This window comes from Phyllostomus discolor, chromosome 5 (genome assembly GCF_004126475.2).
Source record: "Phyllostomus discolor isolate MPI-MPIP mPhyDis1 chromosome 5, mPhyDis1.pri.v3, whole genome shotgun sequence".
NCBI classification, from domain to species: domain Eukaryota; kingdom Metazoa; phylum Chordata; class Mammalia; order Chiroptera; family Phyllostomidae; genus Phyllostomus; species Phyllostomus discolor.
Genome location: NC_040907.2, coordinates 27,193,000 through 27,203,921, shown reverse-complemented (window position 1 = coordinate 27,203,921; position 10,922 = coordinate 27,193,000). Strand labels below are relative to the sequence as shown.

The window sequence follows — 10,922 nt, the reverse complement described above, 5'->3', positions numbered from 1 at the left end:
CAAAATTGAAATAAAGTCATTGTGGGGTTTCTGGAACATCTCACAAAAACTAGCTCCTCCTACCTCACAAAGACTATTTCTCTACTTCCTTTACTGAACACCCTTCCCGTGTTCCACATCCAAATGTTGGAATACTCAAGGTTGGTCTTGGGACTTTTTTTTTTTTGTAGTTTTCCATGAAAAGACTTCATTTAGTCCCATGGCTTTGAAAGTCATTTACATGACAATGACCGACAAATCTTTATTTCCAGCCCTCACCTCTTCCCTGAACTTCATACCCCTAAGTCCTTATGGCCACCTTAAATCTCCCGCTTGGATATCTAAAAGTCACCTCCAACTTCACATGTCCAAACTAAAGTCTTTTTATCTAAATATATATATATATATATATTTATTTATTTATTTATTTATTTATTTTTAGACAGGGGAAGGGAAGAAGAAAGAGAGGGAGAGAAACATAAATGTATGGTTGCCTCTTGTGTGCCTCCTACTGGGGACCTGGCCAGCAACCCAGGCATGTGTCCTGACTGGGGATCGAACCAGAGACCCTTTGGTTTATGGGCGGGTGCTCAATCCACTGAGCCACACCAGCCAGGGACAAAGTAAACTCTTAATTCCTCCTCCCACCCATCCCAACAAGCACTTCTCTTAGTTCAATAAATAAACCATCAGCCACTCGGTTAATCAGGCAACAGTGTGAATGTACTTAACACTAAACTGTACACTTAAAATGGTTAAAATAATAAAAGTTGTGTTATGTATGTTACAATGAAGTTTTTAAATATTGGAAAAAAGAGAGAAATTAGGGGCAGAGGCAAGAATTCATCTACTCTCACCCCAAAATATTAAACAAGATTTTTAAGGTCTTAAATAATCTGTACCCTGGTTACCCCTCTAGCTTCATCTCCTCCCACTTCCCTTCATTCTATTATCTAAATTTGACAAACTTCTTTGATCCTTGAAGCCACTACATTCCAAATCTCACAGACTGTTGCACATAACCATTCTCTGCCTGAAAAATTATTGCTCAAACTCTCTCAACCCAGCTATTCACCCAGTTCAGGTCTCAGCGGTCTACCAGGAAGCTTTCCTGGCCTCACCAGTCCAGTGTAGACTTCCTTTTGTCAGTCTCTACTACCTTGTACCACCTTGTATTAGCTCTTGTCACATGGCTCTGTTGTTGCCTGTTTACTTGACTGTATTCTCTGCTAGACTATATAAAGCATAAGGGCCAGAACTGAGTCTCTTCACTGGGTCCTCTCAAACCTGCTCTCATCTTTGTGCCACAGGATGTCCAGAATCATTAGGTAAGCCTTCAAGAATATCATGGCCCTGAGAACCTGCCTCCTATAGGCCTCCAATGGATTTGTATCACATTCGACCCTTTCAACCTGATGCTTTTGCCCCAGAATATGCAAGGCAGAAAGTTGTCCAGGTTCCATCTATCAGATGACATCAGATTTTTTAAATTGTGCGCCTTAACCTAGAAATGTTCTAACACATTTTGGTGCCACAATGGGGTTGTGGGGACCAATTAAAAACTAGTCATGTTCATCTCTTCCTCTTTCCCCCAAGGGTTTAGGGTCCCTAGGAGGGCAAAAATTGCCAGCTCTGTTCCTGAAAATCTCAATGGGGCAGAGATTGCAAATGTCACTCAATATCCATTCTCCCTTTTTTTATAGTTCATAGAATTTCCAGTTTTTGTCTGGGTATATGCTTTCCCAGAAAAAAATTTTTTTTTCTTTTAGGGCCAACTTCCCTAGCAGTTACATACAACCAGGTAATCAAGTTTTGGCCATGGGATGGAATTGGAGGCGCTGATGCAAATTTAGGAAATGTCCTTAAAATGATGCTCTTTTCCTTTTTCAGGTCTATGCTGAATACGTAATGGGTGACCAGAGGTTGGGCTCACATTTTGGACTATTAAGTGTAAAGATACCTGTTGATAATAGAGAAATAAGACAGAAGGAACCTGGACTCCTGACACCATGGAATGCCACACCATGGGGTGACTAACTTGCTCAAAAGAAAGAAACAAGCCCTGGTTGGTGCAGCCCAGTGGATTGAGCACCGGCCCATAAACCAAAGGGTCTTTAGTTCTATTCCCAGTCAGGGAACATGCCTGGGTTGCAGGCCAGGTAGGAGGTGCACAAGAAGCAACCACACATTGATGTTTCTCTCCTCTTTCTCCATCCCTTCCCCTCTCTCTAAAAATAAATAAATAAAATCTTAAAAAAAAAAAAGAAATGAACTTCTGTTTTGTTTAACCATTATTTTGGCAATTTTAAAAATATATTTTATTGATTATGTTATAACAGTTGTCCTTTTTTCCATTTTTCTCCCCTTTATCCCCCTCTGCCATGCAACACCCTCCCTCCAGCATTTCCCCCACCCCCTGACCCTAGTTCATGTCCATGGGTTGTACATATAAGTTCTTTGGCTTCTCCTTTTCCGATACTATTCTTAACCTCCCCCTGTCTATTTTGTGCCTACCAATTATGCTTCCTACTCCCTGTACCTTTTCCTCCCAGTCTCCCCCCTTCCCCTCCCCACTGATAACCCTCCATGTGATCTCCATTTCTGTGATTCTGTTCCTGTTCTAGTTGTTTGCTTAGTTTATTGTTTTTGTTTTTTTTAGGTTCAGTTGTTGATAGTTGAGAGTTTGTTGTCATTTTATTGTTCATAGTGTTGATCTTTTTCTTAGATAAGTCTCTTTAACGTTTCATATAATAAGGGCTTGGTGATGATGAACTCCTTTAACTTGACCTTATCTGGGAAGTACTTTATCTGCCCTCCCATTCTAAATAATAGCTTTGCTGGACCTAGGTTGTAGGTCCTTGCCTTTCATGACTTGGAATATTTCTTTCCAGCCCTTTCTTGCCTGCAAGATTTCTTTTGAGAAATCAGCTGAGAGTCTTATGGGAACTCCTTTGTGTGTATCCTTTTCTCTTGCTGCTTTTAAGATTCTCTCTTTATCTTTAATCTTGGTAATGCAATTATGATGTGCCTTCATGTGTTTCTCCTTGGATCCAACTTCTTTGGGACTCTCTGAGCTTCCTGGACTTTCTGGAAGTCTATTTCTTTTGCCAGATTGGAGAAGTTTTCCTTCATTATTTGTTCAAATAAGTTTTCAATTTCTTGCTCTTCCTCTTCTCCTTCTAACACCACTATGATTCAGATGTTGGAATGTTTAAACTTGTCCCAGAAGTTCATTATTTGTTCAAATAAGTTTTCAATTTCTTGCTCTTCCTCTTCTCCTTCTAACACCACTATGATTCAGATGTTGGAATGTTTAAAGTTGTCCCAGAAGTTCCTAAGCCTCTCCTCATGCTTTTTTTTTTTAAGTTTTTTTTTTTAAGATTTTATTTATTTCCAGAGAGGGGAGGGAGGGAGAAAGAGAGAGAGAGAAACATCAATGTGTGGTTGCTGGGGGCCGTGGCCTGCAACCCAGGCATGTGCCCTGACTGGGAATTGAACCTGCGATGCTTTGGTTCGCAGCCCGCGCTCAATCCACTGAGCTACACCGGCCAGGGCAGCCTCTCCTCATGTTTTTGAATTCTTGTTTCTTCATTCTGTTCTGAAGGAAGAATGTTTATTTCTTTTGTTCCAAATCATTGATTTGAATACTAGTTTACTTCCCTTCACTCTTGGTTCCCTATATTATTTTTATTTCACTTTGCATAGCCTTTACTTCTTTCTTTATTTTGCAACCATACTCAATCATTTCCATGAGCATCCTAATTACCAGTGTTTTGAACTCTGCATCTGATAGGTTGGCTACCTCCTCATGGCTTAGTCTTTTTTCTGGAGTTTTGATCTGTTCTTTCATTTGGGCCATATTTCTTTGTCTCAGCACACCTGTTATGTTGTAAGGGGCAGAGCCTTAGGTATTGGCCAGGGCCAGGTAGCCCACATTGCTGCATTGTGATGCTGTTGTAGGAGAGGTGTCAGAGGGAACAATGCCACTTGCTTGGCTCTCGCCTTGCCTTCAGTCACTTCCCTTGTTTCCCACAAGTGGATTCTGCACCTTTCAGGTGAGATTCCTGAGGAGTAGTCTTGTGTATGTCCTAGGACCCCTGGGGAGTAGTCTTGTGTATGTCCTAGGACCCCATGGGCCCATTCAATGGACTCTCCTGTGAGACTGGGAGTTTCTCCCACTGCTGCAACCCCCACAGGGTTTTACAGAGGTTTTGAGGCTTTAGTTTCCCACACTGGAACCCCAGGTTGTGTAGTCTGTCTTACTTCCCAGTTGTTCCTCCTGGTTTATCCACACGCAAATGTGGAATATCCTGGTTCACCAGCCACCATCTTGCCATGCATCCTCTCTACCCTGGCTGCCTGTCTCAGCCCCTCCTGCCAGTCTGGATACTTCCTTAACTCCTTGGTTGTCAGATCTCCATACAGTTCCATTTTCTGGCAGTTCTGATTGTTTTTTATTTATAAATGGATTATCCTACTTTTGCTTGTGCAGGAAGCGAAGCCTGCCTACCTACATCTCTGTCTTGGCTGGAAGCTGGAACTGTTTTGGCAATTCCTATTATGAACAGTTAAACCTAGTCCTAATTAAGGCACTCAACCCACCCTGGCTGGTATGGCTAAATGGACTGAATGCTAGCCTGTCACCTGAGAGGTTACAGGTTCAAATCCCTGTCAGGGCACATGCCTGGGTTGTGGGCCAGGTCCCCAGTTGAGGGGGGACAGGAGGCAACTGATTAATGTTTCTCTCCCTTCCTTCTCCTCTCTCTAAAATAAATAAAACCTTTAAAAATAAAAAAATCTTATTTTTTTTTTAAAGGGCACTCAACCTATTCTCTAGCCCAGGAAGCATATTTTAAAAAATTAAGAAATAGCTTTTTTGTGACATCTCCTTTCATTTATCCACTCATGGAACAAACATCCAAGAGGTCTGTAATGTGGGGTTCCGACACCTCAGGGAGAATTCATGGGAGATGAATTTACCAGATACACGTATCTAGTAAAAACTGCAGTGGAGACTGCAGACCAGGGAAGTATTGGGAGAAAACATTATCAGTGATCCAAACAACAGATACCTCAACTCTTTTGTGAAAAACCATAAAGGGATAACCATATGTTAACTTAAAATAAGGACTTGAGAGCTCAGGGAATTACTGGTTTACAGAGTTGCTGGATCCTGACAGGGTCACTGTCTGAAACCAATTGATCTGCTTCTTTTCCTCTTCTTTAAGCTTCCAGTATAAATAAGATGCTACAGAGCCCTGAGCAAGTTTTTCTCTTGAAGATTACTAGCTTAATACTGTTTATTCCACAAGGTCCAGTTTACTATGCCCCCAATTTGATTTCAAACTTCCTAGGGCCTAGAGTAACACAGAGTGCATGAAGCTTGCTGACAGCGGGGAAGATTTACAGCACAGTGGTTAAGAGCATAAGCACTGCAGTCAGACATACCTAGGTATAGTCTATTATTTTCTAACCGTGGGATCTTAGGCAAGTTTTACAAGCCTTCTAAGCCTCAGTTCCCTCACCAGGGATAATAATGAATACATTGATTGAATCGTAAAAGCACTTAGCACAGTGCCTGGCACATAACATCATTCAGTAAATTGGAAATATTATCACAAGATTCCAATTGTCCATAAGAAAAGAGTATGTGTAGCTCAGAAGACCTCCAGAGGTAACCTATCATATCTCCCATAAATGTCCAGGCTTTACCAGTTCATGTATAACAGGGGGTTACAGTAACACTATTCACCATGTTCTGCTTGTTCTTGACCTTCCGCTTTATATAGCAACTCCACCCCTGCCAACTCCTCCCCCCTCTATCTACTTCCGCCAATTCTCTAGTAGTTTCTCCATAAACAAGCCTTCACCTTCTAGGTGATGCCCATATTACTCTTTCCTCCAGCCTCTTTGGTGATGTTTACAGCTAAGGGTTCTACTGACTTCTAAGATACACTGAAATTCCTCTCCACTATCTTTACATCTTCCTTTAATGTTTTTATTTCTGTTGTGCATTTTATAAAAAAGGTGTATACAATATATAATTTCTTATGACTCACTTTTTCACTTAATACTGTGCTGCTAAGATTCATCCACATGTTGCATGTCTTTTGTTTTGGCTGCTGTACCACTTCATTCACTCGTCTGATGATGGGCATCTGGGTGGTTTCTAGGTTTAGGTTTCACTATTGTGAAAGTGCTACAACCTCTATTCTTGTTCTAAGAGTTTCTCTTAGCACATGCCTAGGAGTAGTAATACTGGATTGCACAGTGTAAATGTTACTTCATGTATATTTTTCATATCTAACATTTTCATTTTGACTTCCTGTCCTGCTTCAGTTTCCCTTATTTCTTTGACCACATTTACTGTGATTATTTAAAATTCCACTAATCCAGAAATACGTTTACATATGTATTTAAAGGCTTGGAATACACACAACCATTTGTAGTGGTTACCTTTAAAGGATTGAGATTATGGGGAAAAAATATATCAGTCACCTGACCTGGACCATGTTTCATTTTATTATATAAAATGTAGAAAGCCTTGATTGAGAAAAAATAGGGAAGGGACTTAACAGAAACTAAGGTATCTTCTTAGGAAAGCAATGATTGCTTTGCTCCAGCCATGATGAGCATCTGTCTTCTTGTCAATCTATGCTGAGGCTCCAGGTACAGTATAAGCCCAGATCTCTCCCACTCACCTGAGCCTTGGACCTAGATCTGAGTGGTTAGAGGTTGAGAAAATATGAAAAGAACCAAAATAAGAACACACTGCATGAAAGCTAAGATCAGAGACTGGTCCTCTTTTACTCTGTTGAGCACATCAGGAGCAGGAAGGACCCAAGTTTTTTAAGGTACACCTTCCGCTCACGTGGCTCGTTTGGTCTGGGGCACTGGCACGGAGCTGCGCATGCCACCACCCTTCCTCCACTCACAGATATCTGCGTAGCTGCACGTTCTGCATTTCCAAGCCTCCTCCACATCAACCCCCTGCGGCTCTCTGCGGCCCACCCAGTAGCCCATATAGTGCTGCACTTTATTTCTCAGCTCCCTCTCTTCAAAGGACACGATCTCTGAACCCAGCAAAGCAGCAGTCTCTTGATGGATATACTCAATCTTCAGAATGTCAATGACTGGAAGGTCAGACAGTGTTAGAGACAAGAAGACCAGATCCATGAGGTCACCCAAGGACGTCACAGAGAAGCCTCCCTGCTGGGCATGCTTCAGCACTGAGGGTCCCAGTGGCTTTTCTGGATGCAGTTTTGTGTGGTGAAGTAGGCTAGCAGCAGTCACTTTCCCCTGCACCATGGCATCAAAGATATATTTGTATAGGCTGACTTGAAAACGGTCTTTTTTTTTCTGAGCTTCCAGGGGGAGCACAGGGCCTCGGCGTGTCTTGAGTTCAACCAGTTCTAGTTCCCCCTTGGCTGTATAGTGCAGCTCATCAATCACTCCAACGAGAAGCACACCCTCCACTTCTCCAAACACTGGAAACTCTCTGATGTGCCCTCCTGACTGCAGGGTAGGAATCATTGATAACATATTCAGAAACTTAACTGCCCAAGTGTCTTCTTTACTGGTGATGGGGATAGTCACAAGATCATGAACTTCCAGTTCTCTAGCTAGATGGATGCTGGCACCAGTGTCCAGAACAGCTGCCTTCTCAGGTGCCACGGAGCCAGGAAGCTCCTTCCCATATACCATTTGCTGTTCACACCAGTTCTGAGTAGACAAGTCAGTCACGCACAAATATTTAAGATGGAATCGCTCCATGGGTGATGAGACATCCAATCCTCTCTCCCACTTTGGTAAGCTTATGAGCTTGCCATCCTTCCCAGGCAGTTCAGAAGCAGGGCTAGGCTTGCTAAGGGAAGCACTCAACTCTTGGCTGTCTTCCAGATCCAGAAACTCCGAGTCACTCATGTCTGAGAATCCTGAGGCCTCTGCAGACACCGTCTCCTCTTCCCCAGTCTCTGCCATGGCACAGCTCTGGACTGGGCCAGGCCCTGCACATCATGTTAAAGAAATGCATTATTAAAAAAATTTTTTTTCAAAAAAACTTTCAAATTCCAATGAGGTAAAAAAGATTATGACTATTTCTTTATAGGCCTTAAAGAAGTCTATTTGTTTACAACCAACTGGTAATGCTAAAGAATTTTAGTACAATTTACAATAATAGGGCTTTTTGTATGATCCATATATGACACTTAAAATTTTTAAGCCCTGGCTGATGTGGCTCAGTGGACTAAGTGCCAGCCTGTGAACTGAAAAGTTTCTGGTTCAATTCCCAGTCAGGGCACATGCCTGGGTTGTGGGCCAGGTTCCCGGTTGGAGGCATGTGAGAGGCAACCTATCGATGTGTCTCTCACACATCGATGTTTCTCTCCCTCTTGCTCTCCCTCCCTACCCCGCTCTCTAAAAGTAAATAAATGAAATTTAAAAAAAATTTTAAGTGCAAAATAGTTTTATTCCTGAATCTAGCACTAGCATATTATGTGTGATTAAGCAAATCATCTTTTTTGGCATCAATTTCTGCATTTAAAAGATTTGAGTTTTTCCTTTTCTGCTTCAGAGTTCTACTGACTTGGGACATTATTTCATTATTTAAGTGAACACAGATCTTTGTAAATGCTGGAACAATGTTTGACAGTTTACATGGATCACTTCTACAATTCCTTTGATACAAAGTTCTTGACTATGATAATAAATCTCAACAGCAAACTGTTACTTGAGAAAAAAACAGCTTTATGATGACTGTTCTTAAATGCAGTTTGCGGGAACAACTTTTAAAGACTAACTACAGATACAAACAGATCTACTCATTCACCAAGTATCTTTTCGATGAGAAATGATTTCACATGGTACATTTATCAACATTTTTGCATGTATCTTAGAATAAATGGAGAGCTATTAGAGCATCCATCAAATGTATAATTTCATAGATAGTGTTTCTTAGCACAAGTTTGATTTTAAGTAAATGTAGTAAAAAATTAAAATATGAGAATAACGATCCAAGTAGTAGGTAGGCATTGCACAAATCATTAGGTGGCAAGTGGATGAGATATTTAGGAAACGCCTACGGATCTGGATTCTGAACGGAACCCTAAATCAGTAGTACTTGGGAGTATGCTACTTGCCTTAGGAGTACTCTCCGGCAAGTTTTCCTGAGACTACCCACACGTCCTTAAAATTGGAGTATTCCTTTCAGCTGTGCTCAGTTAACCAAATGACTGAGGGATTAAACAGTATATATGTTAGCACTCAACAAATGTGGACCTTCTCCCGTTCCCAAGGAAGAAATGGTGTATCAGTTCCCTCTAACAAATGAGATTAAACCTTAGGAGAGAGGAAAACTACTCACCTGAGACTTGGTTGATCTTCCTCCTCACAGGGAAAGGCAGAATGCAAAATGACAACACTGGCGGAGGACAGAGGCCCTGAAAGCCCAGGTCTGCATCGAAGAATCCAGATTAGGAACCGGGCTGTGCTATGGAAGAACGGGGACTTTGGGTCTTTTCTCAGCTGCCCAGTCCCTCACACTGTAGCGTTTCCTCCTCTCCGATCCACACGGCACAAACCGGACCCCACCCCAGGTCCTGGGTAACGCTTGCCTCTCTTCGCGGGGAAATCCTCCATGGCTTCTTCATTTTCCCCATACCCTGGATGCAGTTACTTGATTCATTCCCTGCTCCCTGAAAGTAAAAGGATAAAAAAAAATAACCAAGCCCCCTCCGCCCCCCACCCCCACCCCACCCCAGGTGCTCCGCAGTCAGTTCCCTCTTCCAGTCCCAAGCGTGGCCCGGAAGCTTAGACAGAGACCTCGAGTCACACAGGCTTTTTCTTCTGATGGGTTCCTGCTCCTTAAGGAACTACCACTGCCTTCACCCTCGGCACCCTACTTGTTTGGAGCAGCCCGCGCTTATGGGCTCCGAGAACGTTTGCTTTCAAGAGGTACCACTCTACTGGCCCCAACCCGCGGTCTCCCCGGGAGTTCCATGCATGCCCTAAAGTTTACTGAGCGCTTCCTGCAATGTCCTGGAGGAGTCGGGAACCACAACAAGGGGTCGCTGGCCTCCGGAAGGGTGAAAGGTCCAGAGCCCACAGGCGCCTGGCCTGCAGGAGCAGACGAGACGAGCGGCTCTACCGGAGCTGCCGCCGCCCTGGGAAAAAGGTGGGGGGTGCGGCAAGAGCGGGGACAGACCCCTGAGCTCCAGAACGCAGCCCCTCAATCCGCCACCACCATTCGACCGCCTTCCTCTTACCTCGGATACTCCTGCGAACCCCGGACTCCACCAGGCTCCGCCGCGGCCTCGGAACCGCTGCGGAACTCCACTCGCAACCCGCTATAGCACTCAGCGAAGCAGCCCTTGGCTTCGTGCGTTCGCACAAAGCTGCGGGGAGACCAGGCCTAGAACGCCCAGGAACCGCCCAAGGACCGCCCAAGGACGGCCCCCTCCCAGAGGCCTCAGGGGCGCCCTCTACAGCTCGCTGGGCTGCGGCTCCGACGGGAATCCCTCTAGCTGCTGTGCTGAGGTTTTTAATGTGCGTGTCCTCCGCTCCCTGTACGTGCGGTCTGCGCGCCGCTGGCTGTGCGTGTGCTTTAACTGGGAAGGAGCTGCGCTGTCACTTGACCTGGAAGTGCCCACTCTGGCGGGGTTTCCTGGCTACTGCCAAGCCAGCATCCGAGAAAGTTGTGAGCATGCCCCTTTCTTTCTTCAGGGCACCTGGCCTCAGTCCGTTCAGTGTTGCGCTTTGCTCTGCCACCTTGGATGACGGATGCCCCTCTGCACCTTGCACCAGCATTCCCAGCGGAGAGAAAAACCACGAACTCACTTTTTATGCTGCTGCTTGTCTCATCATTGTATTTCTCTTATTTACTCTCTCTTTCTTAAATCTTTTAAAAAAGATTTTATTTTTATTTTTTTTTAGAGAGGGGAAGAAAG

At 43.8% G+C, this 10,922-nt stretch overlaps 1 protein-coding gene across 3 annotated transcripts; it reads right to left on the bottom strand.

Moving 5' to 3' along the window:
• Positions 1-6,483: 6,483 nt before the first annotated feature.
• LOC114496550 (exonuclease V-like) lies at positions 6,484-10,400 on the bottom strand. Of its 3 annotated transcripts, none has more exons than XM_028512112.2 (3): positions 10,242-10,400; positions 9,341-9,671; positions 6,484-7,985 (listed from the first exon to the last, which is right to left on the bottom strand). In XM_028512112.2, exon 3 carries the CDS (start codon positions 7,957-7,959, stop codon positions 6,847-6,849), a length of 1,113 nt encoding a protein of 370 aa, XP_028367913.1. In that variant the 5' UTR covers positions 7,960-7,985; positions 9,341-9,671; positions 10,242-10,400; the 3' UTR covers positions 6,484-6,846. The 3 variants fall into 3 exon arrangements, with proteins under 3 accessions (XP_028367913.1, XP_035881736.1, XP_035881738.1); XM_036025843.1 differs by having other exon boundaries at positions 9,341-9,397; positions 10,242-10,357; XM_036025845.1 differs by lacking the exon at positions 9,341-9,671 and having other exon boundaries at positions 10,242-10,358.
• Positions 10,401-10,922: the final 522 nt, after the last annotated feature.